General features: G+C 36.1%; 1 protein-coding gene across 5 annotated transcripts in view; it reads right to left on the minus strand.

Moving 5' to 3' along the window:
• Nucleotides 1-2,657: 2,657 nt before the first annotated feature.
• The window catches only part of BIVM (basic, immunoglobulin-like variable motif containing), a 38,958-nt gene continuing 17,663 nt past the window's right edge, over nt 2,658-23,952 (minus strand). For 4 of the 5 annotated variants that reach the window (XM_037150064.2, XM_053670346.1, XM_037150063.2 and 1 more), the window contains 8 exons: nt 23,226-23,352; nt 19,413-19,508; nt 18,875-18,979; nt 18,564-18,658; nt 7,670-7,802; nt 6,203-6,289; nt 5,352-5,448; nt 2,658-4,332 (listed from right to left, as the gene is read on the minus strand). In XM_037150064.2, coding sequence (XP_037005959.2) covers nt 4,036-4,332; nt 5,352-5,448; nt 6,203-6,289; nt 7,670-7,802; nt 18,564-18,658; nt 18,875-18,979; nt 19,413-19,508; nt 23,226-23,352 — 1,037 coding nt within the window. In that variant the 3' untranslated portion in view covers nt 2,658-4,035. The remainder of the gene's footprint in view (nt 4,333-5,351; nt 5,449-6,202; nt 6,290-7,669; nt 7,803-18,563; nt 18,659-18,874; nt 18,980-19,412; nt 19,509-23,225; nt 23,353-23,952) is intronic. The other variant, XM_037150066.2, reaches the window with a different exon arrangement.

Below are 23,952 nucleotides of genomic sequence, written 5' to 3' on the forward strand. Positions count from 1 at the left end.
GGTGTCTTTAAGTATTTGTTGGGTATCTGGTAGTAACTCGATTACTTGTTACGCTGTAAAGCCTTAACGCTCCAAATACAGTTTTCTTTTCTCTAGCATGTAAAATTTGGGATTCCACAGCTTGTGGATCAGAAAGTAATGAGAAACTAATTGCCAGAGAGGCTTCTGGAAATGCAGTGGCTCAGGTAACCCTTAGGCCAAGATTCAGATCCCCACCACACGTTATAGTATATATTGTTCAAGTAACAATTATTTAGAACTTCTGTTTCTTCATCTGCAACCTGGGCGTAAAACCTGTCTTGCAGACTAGTTTAGCTAGGACCAGAGCTGACTGTATGCAAAGTGCTTACACTAGTGGTTACTCAATAAATTTACTATTATACATATCTTACATATTGGTTCAAATTTGAATTACTGAAACTAGATTCAGACTCAGTGAAAAGGGTGATTTTGTTAATGAATGCTTTATGACAGAAAAAAACAATAGAAAATTCGCTTAAAGCAAAATCATTGCTGTCCCCAAAGATGTTTCACAGTAGCCATGTTTAATTGACCTAGTAACAACTAATTGCCTATCAGGGATAATTCTGACAGTGAGCTTTTTTGTATTTCCACCATGTGTAACATAATTCCCAGAAATTGTTCTTAATTGTATTTTACAGAGGTTAATATAAGTGCTTAATCAGTTTTTGTCTCCCTCTACTGTGGACTGTTTACTGAAGCAAGAACTATTTTGACTTCTATCCCCCAATCCTTACCCTTAGCAAGGAATCCGTTAAGTATTGCCTAAATAATCTTTTCAGCATCTAGTCTGAAGCTCCACAGTGCATCTTGCACCCTGATTAATGAATTTCATCCCAAGTCTAGCAGAGATTACTCCATAACCAACTTGACTCACGTAACTCTTAGTGGGAATAACTGTGTCCTCCAAAATTATGTTGAACTCTAACCCCCAGTAACTCAGAATGTGACTGTATTTGGAGATAGGGCCTTTTAAAAGTTGATTTTAAAATGAGGCCTTTAGGGTAAGCCTAATCCACTCTGACTGGAGTCCTTTTAACAAGAGAAAATCCAGACAATGAGAGACACCAAGGGATGTGTGTACATAGAAAACATTATGTGAAGACACAGTCAGAAGGCAGCCATTTGCATGCCAAGTAGAAAGATTCAAGAGAAACCAAACCTGTTTAAACCTTGATCTTGAACTTCTAGCATTCAGAACTGTGAGAAAATAAATTTCTGTTGTTTAAGCCACCCAGTGTGTGGTATTTTGTTATCATAGTCCTAACAAACTAAGATACCCTACGATCCTAAGCAAGTTTATTCACCAGTGAGAATCTGGATAAAATGGAGAGGCCACCAACTTATTGGGGATGTTCTGAGCTCAGCAATTTAACCTGAAACACCTAGTGGTTAATAGTGCCCAGTATGTTGAGTGAATAACTGAGGGAGAAAACGCTATGGGAAAAATTGAGATATATGTGATGTATGCTACAACACCTTGCCTGAACCCCTCCAGTATCTGGGAGAAGGGAAGTGGGAAAGTGTTACACTTTCTACACCAGCTTGGCCTAATAATGGGGAATCATAGTGGGAAAATAGTTTCAGGATTTTAAGTAACCAAACATTTTTTACTATCTGAGAGGTAGGTATAAAAAAAGTAGCCAATGTCAGCATGTGAATACTGTTAAGTGTTTTTAAAACCAGAGCAACATTTCTTAAAATACAAAATATACTTTTGAAGGAATAGCAAGTAAGGGATGTCTGTCTGACTTACAAGGAATTGGCTCTTTGAGATACTGTTTAATGGGTTCTCAAGTTTTTGAACAGTAACATATACATCTTCTGGAGTAATAATAACAGCACACACTTAAATAGCAATTCCTATTCAAAAAGCACTATTCTGAACACTTTACATGTATTAACTTACTTGTTCTTCAAAACAGTTTGTAAAGTAAATACTATTGTCCCCATTTTATCAATGAGGAAATAAGCACAGAAAGTTTCATCTTAATTTGCCCAAGATGATACAACTAATAAGTGTAGAGCCAGTATTTAAAACTTTAGTGCTTCTGTGGAGACTCCTAAGAGATGCTGACCAGGAAAATAAATATGACAATACTACTAATACTGAAAGAGAAGTGTGCAGTAACTTGCTTATCGTTTCTGGAAGAATGTCTGTAAACCTAAGAGAGCTCTTAGTAACTGTCAACTTTTTAAACTAAGCTATTAAGTGAGCATATGTATCAAGACTTGAGTTTTTGTGGCCAATAAGCAGTCTGTATAAATTCATCCTCTTTTCTTAGGTGTCACTCCATTCTTTATTTTATGTTGCATTTGTCTCCTTTCCTCTCAGCTCTTTCTCTTCCCTGAAATATCCAACTATATGAAATTGCTGATACTCAACCATGTTTGATACAACACTCACAACTTCATTTGTTTCAAGCTAAAAGAATTAAATTTCCTACTTCAAATTATAAAGTCTTATACAAAACTAAAATTATTGTTATAATGCATATTATTTCATTAACTATAAAAGTCAAATACAAGATGATTTCTTTTAACACACTACTTAAAATTAAAGAATTAAAAAATCATCATGTCTTCAAACAAAATTATAATACCCCCTAAAACAAAGATTCAAAATATTCACATGATTAAAAGTAAAAAAGAAAATTTTATTTGATGAAAACTTCTTAAAAGTTCCAGTATGAAGTAACAAAATCAACAACCTACAAATCTCTTTTAGTCCTTTGCATTTCAAGCAAAATAGTCCCTTCAGAAAAATGATCATTCCATAATATATAGTCCCTTTTGTAGGCATAGGCATGTCTGAGTGGTTAAATGGATATAAAATTCAAAAGAAGAAAATTAAAATATTCTTAAAAATCTGAACCTTCTTGAGATGTATTGCAATATGGTACCAACATATTCAGCACCTTGTAATAATCAAGTCACTGATTTGAGTTCTGGAACATTTGAGATACGTCTAACCTGATATGATCAAGAGATCCTAGTCATTTGTGAGTCATAAGTTGACAGCATAGGACTGTCAAGTACAGAGGAGCTCAAATATATGATATCCACACTTCTGAATTATTTAACACACCACCTTCAAACAACTAATTGTCTATATGTATTTTAAAGGGAAATACTTCAGGAGTTTGGAATATGATAGTTGCCCTCTGAGTGGCAAGGCATTCCAAATACATATTTAATGCTGTTATGAATATATGATTCCACATTGAGGGACCAATAAAGTATCAGATCTCATTTCATAGATTGCCTTGGATACAGGAACTATATCCACTTAATCTTTTACTCTATCCCTAAAACAGCATTCATTGTAGACTTACAGAAGTCTTTCAAGACCTAAAATTCTTGTCAATATTTGATAGTAACATACCAAGTCAAGAAAGTCAAGAATATCCTAAAACAGTACACTAGGTCACCCATTTGCACCAATAGAAAGGATTAGTTTCTTAAGTCTTTTTCTTTCACCTCTATTGAGAATCCTGAGAAAGTTAACCAGTAAACAAATGAGGCAAGCAAGATACTGCAACAAGTAAAATAACTACTAGACTCACTGAAAAATTTTAAATGAGCTTACACCATGACAGAAAACTAGAAATCAACAGCCCAATTTTTAAGGCCAGGTGGTGCCTTACATCATGAGCTTAGGAATAAAACTATCTGCAACAAATGCCTTGGGATCAAGTCATACGAAATCATGTCATGCTTAACCATTTCAAATCATGATGTTATTAAGTAAATTTGCATTTGTTTATTGGAGTTTGTTAAATTGTCCAGAATGTTTATATACTCTAATTTAAAACAAAAACCTGTGCTTATCTGCTTATATATCTGAAATCACCCATCATAATAATATACAGTCTTAAGTACTGGAGAACTACAGGGCTATGTTTTATACCACAAAATCTGTTCCTGTTTAATGTAGACTTAATCAAATCTTCTGTCTCAATGCAGTCTTGTATAGAGCAGTGCATGACACAAGTTTTTCAGTACCCAGCACAGTCAGTCATTCCCACCATAATCACTGTAACCCTGGTAGCCACTGTTCCTTCTCTCGTGGATACTGGACATCTTTTTCCATGCTGAGTCCTGATGGAAACCAGCACTGAAAGACCGGCCCAATCGCCCATGATGCTTCTTGGAGATATTGTCCTCACTCTCAGATTTGGCAATTCCCTGGCCATGTGTTGTTGGAGGTTGTGACTCTTGTCTAATGGTTCCAAATGGAAAGTTCCAAAGGCCAAACCTTTGCCAACTAAGTCTCTGGAACGCTATAATACAATGCAAATTTCCCCCAACCTGAGAAGGAAAAAAAATTGGGTGAAGAAAATGATGGGAAACAAACTGTTCTATGAATTCCTTCATTTTTCCCCCCTTCATCTACCTCAAAACAGTACTTATCCTTTCAGACATCATCACATCATATTATCCTGCATCTTCCCTGACCAGCTGCCATTCATTACAAAACTATAACAATGCCCACACCTTTGTCAATATTTGACAGTAACATACTAAGTCAAGAATATCCACAGAGGATAGAGGGGAGAAAAAAATGGGACAACTGTAATCAATAAAATATACTTAATATCCTGAATCAATGCACTAAGTCACCTATTTGCACCCATGCAAAGGATTAGTTTCTTCAGTCTTTTCTCTTGTACTTCTTTATTGAGAATCCTCAGAAAGTTAACCAGGAAATAAATGAGCCAAAACATCTTTCCACCACTCTCACACACAAGAACTTCCCATTCTGCCTAGTTCAAACACCATCATTCTTCCTGTCCTACACATTCTTCACTTGTTAGTAGGATTATATCAGTGGGATGTCTATTCAAATCTATAGAATCTACCTATCTCTGAGAAATACCTCCAGAAGTTTTGTTTGTATACATGACTCTGTCCCGAGGCCAGTTAATATGGCTCAGGAATAAACACCTGACCCAAACTGGGCCAAGACTATGGAACTAGGCCTAAAGCAGGCCAGCTTCAGTCTAGACTGCTCATCTGAAAGAGACATGATGATGATGATTTCAGGAACCAAATAATCAGGCAAAAGGATAAAATATAATTCCCCAAAGAATGAGAGGCTAGCTACTTGGCCCTTGCTAACATTCTTTTACATGGTACAAGTCCCATATGAATCCAGGCCACCTTCCTTGCCCTTTCATTTTAAATACACTCATGTCCTTAAAATAATTTTCATTTTTCTGTCTAAGATGGTCTGAACTGGGTTTATATTATTTACAGTCTGGAGTGCTGAATAAAATACTGCATTTTAGCCAGTTGGGAAATACCTTCATATACAATGGTATTCTTACCTTCTTAGTTTTTCGATACTGCAGCCCCCTCTCCAAGTGACGAATATCTAGAAATTCTGGATTTTGAGTATTTAGATCAGTTACAATATCTGCCCATCTATAGTTAAGAAGGAAAAATAAAGCACAATTTTCTTTTTAGTACAAAAGATTGTTACAGAACTTTTCACACGAGCAATATTCTGCAATGTTACAATGGCAATAAGTCTCTATCAGGATTGTTCCACTAACCTGTAATAAACTCGCTTTTATGACAATTCTGTTTATGCAACTATTGCCAAGGTTCTCAGTCTAAAAACGGTTAGTATCCCTATGAAATAAGTATATATCAACCTATTAGATGACATCTTGCAGGCTAAAAGTAGAAATATTCTTAATTAGAGTCAAGTATATTTACAAAAGACTTAAAAGTTAGCATGCCTTTATTTACAGACATGATTGTGTGAAAAATCTAAAGCAGTTATAAATTGTTTTGTATTGAAAAACTGTTAACAGAATTAATAAGTGAACCTGGTAAAGATGTAAGATTTAAGGCCTATATAAAAAAATTATATTTCTTTACTCAATCAGAAAATAACTGAGAAATGAAAAAATCAATTTACAGTAGCATCAGAAAATATACTCAGAGAAAGTTTTTAACAAAATACATATAATTCTTTGAAAAATATAAAACAGTGCTGTAGAGAAATTAAAACTCTAATTAAATTAAGGTAAAGTCCATATTAACAGATTACAAGAGTCCATATTGTTATGATGTAATTCTCCACAAAATAAACTGTGGATTCTCTGGATTTTATTCTAATCAAAATTCAAACAGACTTTTCAGCAGAAATTGAAAATAAAAGTTAACATACTTTTTACAGTGAATAGCAGGATGTTTTCTACTTGATTCTCCAATTAAAATCCAATATTCTACTTCTTGTGGTGAGAGGGGACCCCTGCTAGATTTAAAATACATTCACAGAAAACTTAATAAAGGTCATTTGCTCCCTTGAAAATACTACTTCAATTATATATTATTAAAAGACACACTAAAGTTTATTCAGGTAATGCATTAATTAACACTAGAATAGGTATTGGAGTTTAGACTTGAGCAAATGTCTGAATGCAATTAAAGGGAAAACATAAATTGTGGTCTTGATCCCCTATTACAAAATCTAGGGTTAACAAAGTTGACCTACACTATCTCTATGTATCTAAGAGGGAAAAAAAATCTTAGCATGCTCCCAGATTTTTCAGCTACTCTTCTCCTTTTATTATACACTCTAAAAGTTAAGAAAGATATCCTAAAAAGAAAACCCTAAGGTAATGATTCACCTGTGAAACTTTTAAACATACCAATACCCTAATCCCACCATGGGAAATTCCAATTTAAATACATCAAGAGTGGAGACCAGGCAAGGATTTGCTCAGTTTGAAAAGGATCTCAGATGATTCTTAGGTACAGGCAGAGGTGACAAACTCTCCTCTAAAGGGCACAAAGGAGAAGTACCTACTTTTTTATGTTTTACATGTGACAGATGTCTGGAGTAAGGTGATGTTGTAAGATGAAACCATAGAAGAAACACAATAGGAGTATACTTCACCTCCAGAGAGATGAATAAAACATTTCAGGATCTGGAGAAATCCAGTAGTTTTCCCTTGCTCCACATTCACAAAAATACAATGTCCAGCATCCTAATTCTCCCAGTTTGCTCCTGCCTGTCTCAGGATCCCTGCCCTACAACCTCCACCCCTATGCAACTTCCACCAAGTGCTCTGAGTGGCGTACAGAGTTCCCAAGGCCTCCAGCCTCAAAGAACCGATCCAATGCTCCAGATGACCAAGCTGTATTCTCTCAGCTTGACCTTTGTTCCTATCTGAGAGAACAGTGCTACCTCTTCCTCCTCTAGTATATTACCCAAGTGTGAATATACTAGAACCTCAGTAGGCTGAGGATAACCGTGCTTATCAATACTTTTACTCAAAGTATTCATGGCTTCTGTTTTCACCATTTCTAAATGGGACACTTCTTTTGCTTTTAAGTATCTTGGCATTATTTCAACCCAGCGTGAAGTAAACTTGCTAAGGAGTGAAAAGAGTAATAAAATTCAGTCACCCATATAAATTAATTTTTCATATAAATAATGTTTTAAATAAGTAAATTAAATTTAATAAAATATAATTCTGCCAAAGAATAAGCTCAAATATTTAAAGAATAATCTTCATGTAAGGAAAGCAAATCACTAACTCTTCCAATTTCTAAGCACTAAATATTTCTTAAATGTTTTCTACAACATATTTTATGATCAAGTATCCACATAACATACAGAAATGCTTACCTGAATGCTTTATTAGCTTTAATAGGGGTGGCTTCAAAGCCAATTGGACAAAAGTAATGATTTTGGCAATGATAGATATAAGCCAGTGATTCATCTTTTAAACCATGTGTTAACTTCAACAAGGCCCCTGATGCTACAAAAAACAAAAACAGAGATCATAAAGCACTACCTATGCTTTACACAAAGGAGTAGTTAATGACTGAAAGAGAGAAGAGACATTACTCAGAACACACTGACATACTGGGAAAAAATGAAAAGCTATTGATGACAAAAATATTAATGAATGTATTTTCAACTTTACCCATTAGAGTAAAATTCAGATAAATAGAAAAACTAAAAAGCTGAAATGTTTCCTTGTTTACCAAAACCTCATAACACACATACTTGCCTATGAGGTTTAATTACCATATAAAACGTAATACCTATTGCATATAGCAATGGTCTCAACTGTTCTGGTTGAACACATCTATAACTAGAAATTTCTGAATAAACATGCCCATTATAGTATTTTTATTTATAAACTATGTGCACATACTACTGTGCTAATATGATTTATATGAGATATACAGAAAGTGGGAATTTTTACTTATATTAAATACATTCTAATATGTTCTTCCCATATTACAGTGATCACCTTTCACAGTTACAGTCTTTACATCGAAATTTGAAGACCACTGAGATATATGAATATAAATTCTAGGTAATAAAATTCTAGGTAATATAAATTATAGGTAATAAAATTCCTCCCACTATTTAATCTTTCTTCAAAAGTTACACAGACTACCCTTGGCTGATGTAGCTCAGTGGATTGAGTGCAGGCCTGCACAGCAAAGGGTCACTGCTTTGATTCCCAGTCAGGGCACATGCCTGGGTTGTGGACCAGGTCCCAAGTAGGGGATGCATGAGAGGCAACCACACATTGATGTTTCTTTCCCTTCTTCCCTTCCCCTCTCTCTAAAAATAAATAAATAAATAACTTTAAAAATATATAAAAATAAAACTAAAAGTTACACAGACTAAAGCAGGGGTGTCAAATTCATTTTTACCATGGGCCACATCGGCCTCACAGTTGCCTTCAAAGGGCTGAGTGTAATTTCAACTCCTTAACAGTTAAGGAATAGTTACATTTATGCTGTCCTAAAATTATTTTGGCCCTTTGAAAGCAACTGCAAGGCTGTTGTGGCCCCCAGTGAAAATGAGTTTGACAACCCTGGACTAGAGAAACAGCTTTCCCAAGATGAGAAAAAGTACAGCATCGGGAACACAGTCAATGATACTATAATAACTCTGCATTGTGCCAGATGGATACTAGAAATACTAGGGGGGAAATTTTGTAAAGTATATTATCATCTAAGCATTATCCTATATACCTGAAACTAATACAATATAATATTGAATGTAAACTGGTATTGAAAAATTTTTAAATGACTGAATGAGCCTGGGGGAAAGGAGGACATGTAGGAAAAAATACCCCCATCAAAGACCACCACTATTTTACACACTTTATTAAGATCCATACACACATTTAGATAAGTGGCTGAGGAACTGAGGTTACTCCAGTTCTTTCTGCCTTACAGTTCAAAAAAAGCATAAAGATAATGGGATTTTGCCCTGCAATTATTTTTTACTCCTTATACTTATAATAAAGAAGTCATGTACTGATTTGCAGGCCAGGTCCCCAGCAGGGGGCATGCAAGAGGCAACCACATACTGATGTTTCCTTCTCTTTCTTCCTCCCTTCCCCTCTGTCTAAATAAATAAACAAAAACTCTTTTAAAAAATTGACACACAAGGAAATCTTTAAATAAAAAATTAAAAGAACTAAATTTAGAAGACACTCAATATTTCAATTATATAGTTGAACTTAATTGTATGATAATAGGTTCTAGGATAGTGAGCAAATGTAAATATATGAAACTCCTCGTAAATTTAATAAATACAAAAATGTTTATACATATAATTGGTTTAGAAAAATGGGACAATCAATAAAATGTAATAGCAAAATCAATAAAATATATTCAAATAAATAAGAGGAAGAAAAAGAAAAAACTCTAGATATCTTTTACAAGTTGAAAATTCCAAATAGTTTACCTAAATAACTGATATGCTTAATTAAAGAAATTGTATTATTATTTTTTAATAGAAATCTGTAAATATTCCACATTTTCCTTCTTTCTAAAGTCAAATGTACTACAAAACAGCTGACTTCTTTAGTGTCACTATGATTAGCGATTACTTTATTATTTTTTTATTTATCTTTAGAGGAGAAAGGAAGGAGAGAGGGAGAGAAATATCAATGTATGGTTGCCTCTCATGCATCCCCTGCTGGGAACTGACCTGCAACCTAGGCATATGCTCTGACTGGGAATCAAACCACGATCCTTTTATTCACAGGCCCATAAGCAATTACTTTTTTAACACATATTTATTGAGTCATCCCATGTATGAGGCAATGGTAAGACAGGAGGAAATTAGGACAATCAGGCTGGGTTCCTGGCCTCATGGAGCTTACTGCCCAGTGGAGGAAACCAACAATAAGCAAATGAAATAATTATTGATTATAATTTGTACATGAAATGAATCAAAACAGGGTGCTGGGTTAAAAGAATGGCTCAGGTGTCAGACTTTAATATTCAGTGAAGGCCCCTTGTAGGTGGTGGCATTTACATGGGAACATGAAAGATGAGAAAGATGTGGAGGAAATGAATTCTAGGGGATAGAACAATGCAGAAGTAAACAGCAAATATATCATATCTGCCATAGACATTGTCTCATTCTGGACTCCCTCAGTAGTCTTGTGAAGTACACATTTGTGGTAGGCCCTCCATCAGCAAATACTTTAATGTCTTGGATTATATTCCAGATTCCCTATCAATGAAAGACCAAGCTCTTAATAAAGAGGTTAGAGAACACCTCTTTAGGAAGACTATATCAGTAGCTCTCAAACTTGAGCATGCAAGCCTTTTTAAACAACAGATCACTGGTGTCTGACTTAGTAGGTCTGATTTGGGGACTGAGAATTTTCACGTCTGACACTTTACCAGGTGATGCTGACATTGGTCTAGGAACCACATTTTAAGAGCCACAAGTCTAGCGTTAAGAGGAAATTTCATTTCACTCAATTCAGTAAGCAATGTATTAACTATATCAGAAACTGCAGGAAGCAAAAAAAAGTAGTATGTCAAGCTGTCCTCAAAGGGAAGATAAAACAAGTAACTAAATAGGGTAGAATAAGACAGTGTCACAATAAGGGTTACAGTTCAAAGAAGGAGCACATAGGTCTAAGGAATCAAGAACAGGTGGTATCCAAAATGGAACTTGTTGAAGTGGGAGGACTGCAATGATCTAGACAGAGGGAAAAGCATGAGGAGAAAACAAAATCACTAGAGGGGAGGGATGTAACCAGAGAACAACAAGTAGTCCAGATTAGAATATAGAGTATGATTGTTAGTATAGAGAAGCACCCCCAAAATTTCAGGACCTGGTCATAAAAGATCATTCTCTGAAATTAAAAAACAGTAAATACAGTATTTAATACATTAAAATAGTCCCCCAAGAAAATAATTCCATTTAGCAGAAGACATAGAAATGTGTTACAGATTGAAACTAAGTTCAGGATGATGTTCACTCAAGACCAGAGTACATCTAAAAAATCTAAAATTTAGTCATCGAAGCAGCCACTACCAAATGCACAGCCCTAATCTATGTGGTACATAGAAAGTAGAAAAAACTACTAGGATTAGCTGGCCTACTGTACTATAGGGAGGAATATATGTCCTGGGCAGCCAACAAGAGAATTCTAGTATCTCTGATATTATATTTATCATTCTAAATTAATGTAGCAACATTCTGATACTCACTAAGTTTAATGTGAGTTTGTTCTGTAGAGCCTGTTCATCTACAGAAGAACTATAGAGAACTCAACAACAATTTATTAGAGTGTATTTTTACACCTTCAATGACAAGAATCAGATTATGTAATCCAGCAGCTAAATATCCTGCAAATCTCTCATTTCCTTGAAATATTTTAAATACAACTGGTACATGTAGGATGACAGTGGAAGGCCAACCTGTATTTATTTTGAATGATGCTAAAGAATTTATGCTTTAAACAAGCACTACAGAGCTTTTGAAAAAGAAAGATCTATTAACACTGCACATTAAAAAGATTTATCTGGCCCTGGCTGATGTAGTTCACTGGATTGAGCACAGGCCTGTGAACCAAAAGATCGCGGTTCGATTCCCCATCAGGGTACATGCCTGGGTTGCAGGCCAGTTCCCAGCAGGGGCCGGTTCCCAGCAGGGGATGCACCAGAAGCAACCATACATTGATATTTCTCTCCCTCTCTCCTTCCCTTCCCTTCTAAAGATAAATAAATAAAAATTTTTTAAAGATTAAAAAAAATTTATCTGGCCTTGTGACCATTATGAATTGGAGAAAACCAATGGATGAAGTTTTCCTTAATGCACAGTCCACCTGAGATGCACTAATGCACTCCAGTAAGTTGTAGCAATGGCCACAGTGAAGATGTATATTACATGAGGTATGTTAGTATAGAGCAGAAGTAGCTATTTTCTGTTAAGCAAAAATAATAAGTTACAATACCTATTAGAAGAATAAAAATGAAATACATGAACATTAGTATAATTTTCAAGCTATCTGACTAAAACAATGAATCTAGACTTCACTGGCACATATGTTGGTAACTAAGTGAAGCAACAGTTTGAAGTTACTTGAATAATAAGTGAATAATAATAGTGGTAAGTGAATAATAAGAAATGAACCATAGTTTGAAATTAATGTTGACAACTTCTAGCACAAACTTTTATTGTAATTGCATCTCTGCAAAAAATGTGACAATGCATATTAACAGTTAAATCTTCTAATTTTGTCAAAATCCCTGGATTTTGCTTTTATACCATGAGTGAGTTGGGGGTCCCATGGAAATGAGAATGTCAGGAAGAACAGGGAATTATAACATCAAAGAAGCATTGCCCAAGGAAAGCTTAAATCCTATTGTGGAAAACAGGCCTAACAGTCCTTTAAAAATAACTGAAACAAAAAGAGAAGATATATTTCAAAGTTATTTTTTAAATGAACAGTAACAAACAAGTGGCAATGCTTTTCACTAATGCATACCCGAGATAAATTAGAAAGCCTATTTCTGCAACTCTTTCTTCCACAATGACAGCAAACAGAAAAGACTTTTGCTTGACACATGTACCACTCTTCCTCTGAATACAGTCAGAGGAGGGTAATGTGTGAGGTCACAAGGCATCATATATAGAATCAACGGGCTACTAAGGGTAGTTCCTGTGATCTAGGAGCTGAACAGGCACATTAAAAAGATGCAACAAAATATAATGCTGCATATGCCAAATGCCACATGACAGGCACAAATAATCATTACTATAGGAATGAAGAAGAATCAGCTTCTGCCCTGGCTCATGTGGCTGAGTGGGTTGAGGGCTTGACTGCAAACCAAAGGGTTGCTGGTTCAATTCCCAGTTAGGGCACATGCCTGGGTTGCAGGCCAGGTATCCAGTAGGGAGCATGCAAGAGGCAATCACACATTGATGTTTCTCTCCCTCCCTTTTTCCCTCCCTTCTCCTCTCTCTAAAAATAAATAAAATCTTTAAAAAGAGAGAGGAATCAGCTCCTAAGTGACTTCCAAAGTCACAGGGAAAGCTTAGAGATGAAGTAGGGCTTGCCCAAGGCCACTTACTATTGAAGGCAGACGAGAAAATTCTAAGGAGTTGGGGGCAAAGCCATCCTTCAGCAAAAACACATAGAAAAAGAAACAGTGAGGAGTCAATGTAATAAGAAAATGAAAACAGAAATAACACTAGGAAAATACAGTATTAAAATTTAATGAAGAAATTGTAGAGACTTCCGCCAAGATGGAGGCATAGGTGGAAGCACTGCGCCTTCTCACACAACCAAGTTTAAAAACAACAAAGTTTTAGCAACAAAAACGCAGCCAAACCACGGAAAATTGAACTACATGGAAGTCTGACAAAAACAAACCCTTCAGCCAAACCGGTAAGAGGGGCAGAGCCAGCAGCAGAGTGGGGTCGGGCAGGAAAGACCCACCGGACTGACCTGGGCACGCAACCCAGGTACGCTGGCAGCTGTAGGCAGATCCCAGGTGTGGAGTAGTGAGTGGACCCACTGAGGGCACAAGGCAGTGGACTCACTGAGGGCTGACCACAGTCACACATTCAAGCGCATATAAACTGGTGAAGGAGCGAAGCGGTGGGACAGACCGTGCTGGCCCCAGTGGCAGAAAGTGGCACAGGGGACAGCCATTGTCCCTCTCTGACCCCACCCCCACATACAGCATCACAAACCAGTGACCTGGGTGGCCTCTCTCTGACCCGTCCCCACATATAGCGTCACAAACGAGCGACCTGGGTGGCCCTGCCTTGGTGAACACGTCCTCCTACGTAACAGGCATAAACAGATCAAAACATGGCTCAAGAACAACTCAGAGCCCCAGAGCTGATAAATCTAAGCAATGAAGAAATAGCCAAACTTTCAGATGCACAGTTCAAAACACTGGTGATCAGGATGCTCACAGAACTGGTTGATTATAGTCACAAATTAGAGGAACATATGAAGGAAAACTAATTGAAATGAATGGTAATGCACAGGAAAACAATAGTGATGAAAAGGAAACTGGGACTCAAATCAAAGGAGTGGACCAGAAAGAGGAAAAAAATGACCAAACAGAAAAGGATGAAGAAACAAGAATTCAAAAAAAATGAGGAGAGGCTTAGGAACCTCCAGGACATCTTTAAACGTTCCAACATCCGAATTATAGGAGTACCAGAAGGGGAACAGGAACAGCCACAAGTAGAAAACTTATTTGAACAAATAATAAAGGAGAATTTCCCCAATCTGGCAAAGGAAATAGACTTCCAGGAAATCCAGGAAACTCAGAGAGTCCCAAAGAAGTTGGATCCAAAAAGGAACACACCAAGGCACATCATGATTACATAAGCCAAGATTAAAATGAAGGAGAGAATTCTAGAAGCAGCAAGAGATAAGGGGACAGTCACCTACAAAGGAGTTCCCATCAGACTGTCAGTGGATTTCTCAAAAGAGACCTTACAGGCAAGAAGGGGCTGGAAAGAAGTATTCCAAGTCATGAAATCCAAAGACCTACATCTAAGACTGCTCTATCCAGCAAAGCTTTCATTTAGAATGGAAGGACAGATAAAGTGCTTCTCAGATAAGATCAAATTCAAGGAGTTCATCATCACCAAGCCCTTATTATATGAAATGTTAAAGGGACTTACCTGAGAAAAAGAAGATAAAAAAGATGAACAGTGAAAGGACAGCAAACTCACAGTTATTGAGAACCACACCTAAAACAAAAACAAACTAAGAGGACAGCTAGATCAGGAGCAGAACCATAGAAATGAAGATCATATGGAGGGTTAGCCACAGGGGAGTGGGAGAAGGAGAAGGGAGCAGAAGGTACAGAAAATAAGTAACATAGACAGTAGGTAGAAAATAGATAGGGGGAGGGCAAGAATAGTTTGGGAAATATAGAATCTAAAGAACTTGAGACACATGGTCATAAACTAAAGGGGGGAATGGTGGGGGAAGGGTGTGCAGGGTGGAGGGGAATGAAGGGGGGAAATAGAACTGTAATGGCATAATCAATAAAATATATTAAAAAAAAGAAATTGCAGCAACCACTCCTATCCCCTGCCAAACAGGGAAGACAGGGAGTATAGGTAGTTAACCCGATTCCTCAAATGAGAGAGAGTCTTAGGTTTATTGGAAAGCATACCCTTTCTAAGTTTCATTAGTTTCATTAGTTTCATTTGCCTGATCAATTTTTTTTTACTTTCGTGAATTTTATTGTATTTTTTACTATTAACATTTAATCCCCTTAAACTCCCCTCCCCTCAGCAATCGCCATACTGTTGTCCATGTCCATGAATCCTTTTTCCTTTTTCCTCAATCCCTCCGCTTCCCTAACTCCACATCCACCCTTTCACTGTCATCCTCCTCTCTATAAGTCTGTCTCTATTTTCCTTGGTAGTTCAGTTTGTTAATTAGATTCCATATATGAGTGAAATCATATGGCATTTATCTCTCTCTAACCGGCTTATTTCACTGAGCATAATGTCCGCCAGGTCCATCCATATTGTCACAAATGGTAAAATTTTCTTCTTTTTTACAACCAAGTAGTATTCCATTGTATAAATGTCTCATAGTTGTTTTATCCACTTATTTCCTGATGAATACTTGGGCTGCTTCCATATCTTGGTGATTGTAAATAATGCTGCAATGAACATAGGGGTGCTTATGTTCTTTTAAATGAGTGTTTTGGGTTCTTTCGGATATACGAGGTCAGTCCATAAAGTACCCAGCCATGAAATAAGAAAAATAGAGACATTTATTGAAGAAGATATAAGACAGAAGAAAACACTGTACATACAACAATGATACCTCAGTCCCTTCAAAGTAGGCACCTTGGGACCTTACACAGTTCTCCCAATTGCCATCAACTAACCCACTGTATTTTCCTGAATATCATCGACACTGAAATCTCTTCCCTTTCAAAGGTGACTTTAGTTTTGGGAAAAGCCAGAAGTCATAGGGTGCCAAATCTGGGCTGTAGGGAGGCTGAGTCACCTGGGTGATATGACATTTTACCAAAAATCTCTGCATGAGACGTGATGCATGAGTAGGCACAACGTCATGATGAAGCTGCCAGTCACCCGTTGCCCATAGCTACAGCCTTCTGAATCATCTGCATAGTTTCCACAGAGGAATGTTCAGGCTTCACACAAAATGTGATGCATATTCAATGCTCTACTTGCTCAGTTATTTTGAATATGGCAGCCACACAGTACATACGCTCACTCAATGACCCCACTGACCCCAATGCAGTCATCACTGTTTATGCATGCCCATTCCAGTCCACTCTGCTTGGCTCTCAAGTTACATTGATGTCACGTAAACCATTCTTGTGCTATTAATAATGGCTGGACTTTTTCCAGACAGACTTTGTGTTACCATAAATGGGATTGCTGGGTCAATTTCCTAATCAATTAGTAAGACAGGTGTGTTGATAGTCTCACTAGAAACAGAAAAAAACTACTAAAACACTATTTAAAGCTGCCCTTTCCACAGGGACAGGCTCCCTGCACAGAATTCAGTCAGTAAGAATAAAAGCTAACATTCATTGAGTCCTCAGTCTATGTCAAACAAGGAGCTAAATGTATTACAAAAATGTCTCCTTTTATCTTATACCCTTTGGAGAGGGTATAAATATAGAAAGACCAAGGTCTACACTGGCCTCAATGAGTGTCTAACTTCTTTGTTCAAGATCATAAAACCAGTATGTGTAGAAACCAACATGTGAATTCCAAATTTACCTGACTTGATATACCTGATATAGGACAAGAGAAATATATCCTCCTCTATGTTCAATCCTTAACCTTGGGAAACCATATATCCTCTCTGTTGACAAAGACTCTCTCCTTGACCAACCTTTATTTAGGCTCCTCAGAGCCCTCTTCTCAACTAGGCCTCAAGTCTAGGGCTTCTGTGCCCATCCTTGCTGAATTCGGCTTTAGTAAGATTCCTGCTAAGTCAATTTAGATATTAGTCACCCCTGATACCTAATGAGATATCATCTCCCACCCTTGAGATCTAAGACCTTAACTTCCCTGTTGTAAGAATCCTGTTAGACCAGTATAGCAAGAATTCTATTACTCTTAGTGCCTTTTCTTAGTAATTCTCCATCCACTGACCCCTCACTTTGCTAGCTGTCTATAAATTCCCAGCTGCCTTTGTTGCATTCAGGATTGATCCCACGGTCCCCCAGTATGATACCCTTGTTACAATTGTCTTAAATATAATCTTCCTTATAATTTTAACATCACAATATTTTTTCTTTAACACTGTATTACAATTTTTGACTTGTAAAGTCAAAGGTTATTGTCAAATTAAAAAAGTGAAAATTGTCAAATAATGCAAATTATTTAAATTAGCACCTAAAACAATCCTTAAAATCAACTCCATAACTGTTATGACCAAGACTATCCCATAATAGAACTCTGTCACTTTCATAGTCCATGTTGTTATGTTATTATACAAGTCTAACATCAACTATTCTAAAATCCTTTCATTCCCTTTTAGGAAAAGGAATTGCACATTCCATGCTGCTTTCTGGAAGAGTTTAACCAGCATACATGTGTGCATGCATGCACACACACTCACACACCCTATGGAGCCAAATAATACAAAAAATGAATTAAAGTAGTGTTTATAACATGCTTTAAAAGCCTAAAAACTATACATGCAAAGATGAGGAGAACTAAAAATATTAAACTGTATATTGAAAGTGCCCTATAGATAAGTATTATGATTTCCCCTTGGATAAAGAGATACAAAAGTAACAGATTGTGTTTCACATTTACATAATAAAAACGACTAATCTTTGAGATAGTCTAAAGCAGAAATGTCAAACTCATTTTCACTGGGGGCCACATCAGCCTTGGGGTTGCCTTTGAAGGGCTGAATATAATTTCAATTCCTTAACAGTTAAGGAGTAGTTATATTTATACAGTCCTAAAATTATCTCAGCCCTTTGAAGGCAACTGCAAGCCTGATATGACCCCCAGTGAAAATTAGTTTGACACCCCTGGTCTGAAGTATGTATGTACATGTGCTTGTACATGTACATGTGTATAAATCTTTTTTTTACTTATTTTTTTCCATTGCCGTTTAGTTCCCTTATATACCCCTTCCCCCAACAATCACCACACTGTTGCCCATGTACATGAGTCCTTTTACCTTTTTACTTGATCCCTGTACCCACTAAAATCCCTACCATAGTGTGTATAAATCTTCTACATGTTTACCTACCAGTTTCTCCAGCTGTTTTATTCTTCCCATGAGGTTTATATAGGACATACGAGCATCCTTTCACATGGAAGTGGTCATTTATTTGTCTAAACCATCTGAAAAGAAAAAGATTTGCTCATAACTACAGTTTCTATAACAAAGATGGCACTATTGCAATTCCAGAGAAATTCAGGTGGAGCCCAAGTTTTGCATATCTACTAAAGGTTGGGGTCTGGCAGCTGGATACATGGTTTACTATCAACACACATCTACAGTATTATTATTTAGCAAAACTAAAAATAAGGCATTGTCTTTATGTGAAGGCTTCATACCTCATAAGTGTTGTATTTCCAGTGAAAGGGCCAAATCTAATATCTTCAAATGGTGGTTGAAAGCCCAAAATATGTAATGCTTCTTCCTGGGTAATAGGTGGAAGACTACAAAAAGAAACATTGCCTTTCATTTTACAATTCCAACCATATGCAAATATAACCTGTTTCAATATTAATATATCTGTCTGATTTGCAAATAATTTCAGTAATATTTTTATTTTATCATAAATAATTGACGCATATATTTATAACTAATAGGCTTAAAACAAAATTTAGCAGTTTTTGCTCAATTTAAAATATATCTTTAAAAACCTTCCATTATGGAAAGAGCAACACCAAATACCTTAGAGCTTAGAGATACCAATCAGTTAACATACTTACCCTGGCAAGGTAGCTCACTTGGTTAGAACACTGTCCCTATATTCCAAGGTTGCAGGTTCAACACCCAGTCAGGGCACATACAAGACTAAACCAGTGAATGCAAATCAATCTCTCTGTCTCTTTCTCAAATCAATTTTTTAAAAAGTAACATACTTACTTTCCAGATCCCATTGTGCTATATAAGAAATTCCAACAAGAAATTAATGAGGTGATTCCACAAGAAGTCTTATATTGTGGTCGGCTTATGCAGTACCTGCAAAAACAAGACTTATTTTCACTTGAATGAATACAAAATAGTCATGTAAAAATATAATACTCGTGGCAACTGAAAGTGTTAAAATAATGAAAATTTTGATCATTTAACCAATATAAAATCTTTATTCACTTAAAATATTTTTATACTTATTAAATGCATATAAATGCATAATAACTTTAAATCATTTATCTTAATAAAGATGGCTAAGTATGACTGACTGCTAGTTAAAGTGGATGTTACCCAAGCCAATGAAAAAATCATGGTATATAAATTTAGATACCAAGTACTAAAATTCCAGTGTAAATTCCTAGTCGAGCTACATATGTGATTATTTGCAACTTCAATTCCAAGAGTTCTCTATATATTCTAGATATTAAATCCTTATCAAATGTATAATCTACAAATATCTTCTCCTGTTCTGTCTGTTGCCTTTTCACTTTGTTTCCTTGTTGCACAGAAGTTTTTGTTTAAGTTTTAAGTAGTCCCTTTTGTCTACTTTTGCTTTTGTTATATGTGGTTTTGGTGTCATATCCCTGAAATCACTGACAAATCCAAAATCATAAAACTTCTCCCCTATGTTTTCTTCTAGGAGTATTATGGTTTAAGGTCTTACATTTATGCCTTTAATCCATATTGGGTTAATTTTTGTGTATGAAGTAAGGGTCCAACTTCATTCTTTTGCATGTGGATATCTACTCTTCCCAGCACCATTTTCTGAAGACACTATCCTTCCTTTATTCTGTGGTCCTTGACAAAGTTTTTTTTTTTCTCATTTACATGAGGGTTTATTTCTGGACACTCTGTTCTATTCCATTGGTCTATATGTCTACCTTATCTCCAGCACCATACTGTTTTAATTATTATAACTTTGCAATAAGTTTTGAAATCAGGAAGTATGTGGCCTGTGTTCAACTCTTACAATCACCACCACCCTAGCAATTCTCTAGAGCAGTGTCTTCAGCTAGAAGTCGGAGAGTAAGATAATCAAGTGGCAATAAGCATGCTGTCTCATTCTGCAACCCTCCCTGCACTTCTATAGTGTTGACCTTGATTCCACGAAGAACTCCAAATCTTCAGCACAGGTGCAACTTCTCATACCCCTAGATCTAACCAAAGGGTCACTGGATGGTTTCTGGACCATCATATGAACTTTAGGAAAACCTGTACTGTTTGAGGCCATCAGTTTATGCAAAGAATTTGATAAATATGTTTTGAGCCTATGGTTTGGGGACTTTACTATTTCTTTATTTCAACAAGGACAGAGTTTTCTGTTTTTCATCTAGTTATTGATTTTATGGGTTTGAGGGAACAAATAAAGTAACAAATAAATATGATAGAATGTATTCTATCATATTTAAATCTCCCTCTTTTATTTTATACAATTCTTCACGAAACCTTGGGATCAACCTTAGGTTTCCTAAGATTTTTATTTCTTTATCAATCCAAACTTGTTTACTGGTCTTTTTCATGGCCAGCTTAAAACTTTTACTGACACCCTTCTATTTTCTGAGTGTCTTTCCCTTCCAGCCCTATTCTGTATAATATTCTTAATAGGAAATAAGGTGGTCATCCTGGTTATTTTTCCCCTCAGGTTATTTCTCCCATCTGTCCTTTCTAACCCAAGCCTTTATGGTCTCACATGTTATATACCATTAAAATATAATTATTCATATTTGTTGTTAAAACAAAAGTTTAAGAGATTCGAAGCAAAAATGGGCAAAGCTTTGCTCCCAAGAAAGAAACGTTGATGTTTTCAATTCTAGTGTTTCTTCTCTAGTACACTTGTCATATTAACTACTTCCAACTTACCTTTGTAAATATCCTTTTGTTAAGAAATCATCAATGACTTATCTTTGTACCCCCAAAATCTAAATCATACACCTAATATCAAAGAAATGAAAGATGTTATAAATAAAGAACAGGGACTTTGACCCTGGCTGGTGTGGCTCAGTTGGTTAGAGCATCATCCCACAGCCAAAAGGTTGAGGTTGGATCCCCAGTTGCAGTGTGTATGATACCTGGTCCAGGTGTGTAGCGGTGCAACCAATAGATGCCTCTCTGTTGTATAGATGTTTCTCTCTTTCCCTTCCTTTCTCCCTTCCTCTCTTTCTAAAAAGCAATGAAAAATGTCCTCGAGTGAGGATGAAAAAAAGGAAGAAAAAAATAACAGACTTTGGATTCTGGCTGTCTTCGGTTTCAATATATGATCTACTTACTTTCTATGTGATGTTGAGCAATTTTCTCAGCTTCTCTGTGCCTCACTCCAGATAACCTGGCTTACCCTTCATTATCAATGTGCCAGAAACTTCCTTAACATCCACTGAAAAACCTCCATCCCTTCAGATTTCCTCTCCTTCCACCCAGCTTTTCAGTGAAGCCTTTTGGTGTTCATTACTTCCTCTCATGTTGTTTCTTTATTCATACTCATCATCTGACAAATTGCCTCCTGAAATATTTTATACTTTCTGCTTAATCCCCTCTCTCAAATAGATTTTAAACTTTAAGAGAATGAAGACCATATTTTATCTATTTCTATATTCTCAGGCCATAGTTAAGGGCCCAATACTTATTATATAAGTGGGAAAAATCTAGTATTTCTAAAATTTCACACAAATGACTTTTAAAAATTTCAAATCAGAGACTAACAATTTTACAGCTATCATGAATTAAACTTTCTTTTTTTGGAACAGAAACTGTATTTTAAAGTAACCAAATAGACTTAGTTGATAAAGGAAAGCTCTTCTTGTTAAAAGAATGCCAGCAAATTTTTAAAAATAATAGAATTTTGAGAGATTACCACTTCACAACAAGGATTCAGGCAAGGATCATCAATAGATTTGGCTCAAACCACTAGGTGAAAAGTTGATAGGAACAGGATACTAGCCTAATGCCACTGTTACGCCACTGATAACTTGTTGGTTGCAGAGGGAAAAAAATAACTTGATAATATGGGCTAAGGCTGTCACCTCCTAAATCTAGTAATCACTCTTAGTATCTCTAACGCTGGATGACCAAATACTATGCTCCTCCAATTTTGATACAACATGAAGCACACAGGATTACTTAGGCAGTATTCTTGTCTAAAATGCCCAAACCAGAACCTAATCAAGTCTTTATATCTAACTTCCAGTTTTCAGGAAATACTGAGGTCATATAAATAATTTATACAACTAATAGGAAAAAAACAAATCCAGAAGAGAGTACATTCTACAAGATAGCTGGCCAAACCCTAACCAGTATGGGTTAGTTGGTTGGGCATCCTCCCACAAAGCAAATAGCCACCCCAGATGGATTTCCAGTCAGGTCACATGCCTGGGCTGCAACTTTGGTCCCAGGTTGGGGTGCAGAGGAGAGGCAATTAATCGATGTTTCTCTCTTACATCAATGTTTCTCTCCCTCTTTTTCCCTCCCTTCCCTTCTCTCTAAAAATAAATACATAAAATCTTTTTTAAAAGGTATCTGGCCAAGTCTCTTCAATAAATCAATGTCCTAGAATTAAAATGGGGGAGAGTGAGGTGGATATGTCTCTCTAGATTAAGAGAGACATATGGACTGCAACGAGCAAACAAAAAGTATGGTTCATAGTTAGATCCCACTTTGAAGAACCAGGAGTGAAAACATTTTCAGAATAATCTGGGAAATCTAAATTTAACCCAGGAATTAAGTATAGCAATGGTATTGTGGTTAAAGAAGAAAAAAAAATTTAGAAATTACCATCGTCTGAGGTCTAATACTTTCCGCTGCTTAATATCTTCAAGAGGAGAATACTGAGGCCACTCCCTTTGATGTCTTCCTTTTTTATCTGAAGTTTTTTTCTTGGAAATTTGTTTCTTTACATTGCCTAGAATATAAGAGTATAAAATAACCAAAATGCTTAAGATGAAGTGAATTGCCAAGACAATGAAATTAATTATGGGACAAAATTAAAAAGTAACTGCTGCTAGTCCTAAAAATAATATCCACAAACATATTGAAGAAATATGTATGTTAAAAAATACTGTCCCATCGCCCTGGTCTGTATAGCTCAGTTGGTTGGAACACCATTTTGTAGACTGAAAAGTCACAAGTTCGATTCCGGGTCAGGGCACATACCCAGGTTGGGGTTTCCATACCCAGTAGGGCTACATACGAAAAGGCAACCAATGGATGCTTCTCTCTCTCTCTCTCACTCTCTTTCTCTCTCTCTCTAAAAGCAATAAAAAATGTCCTCAGGTGAAGATAAATATAAAAATCTACCTACCTCTCTCCTACCTTAAAGAGAGAAAATAACAAAATTAAACAACCAGGAATGGTATTTCCTATCAGATTTGTATATTCCAATTCCTAAACTAGTCACATAGCTAGTAAAAGAATCACAAAGTCTTTAATTCAGAAAATCAAATTACCAACAGTAAAATAATAAACTAATGACTTTCCAGAAAATGAATCCTTTCTATAAAAT

The sequence above is a fragment of the Artibeus jamaicensis genome, unplaced genomic scaffold (assembly GCF_021234435.1).
Source record: "Artibeus jamaicensis isolate MK-2021 breed Jamaican fruit bat unplaced genomic scaffold, CSHL_Jam_final contig_559, whole genome shotgun sequence".
NCBI lineage: Eukaryota > Metazoa > Chordata > Mammalia > Chiroptera > Phyllostomidae > Artibeus > Artibeus jamaicensis.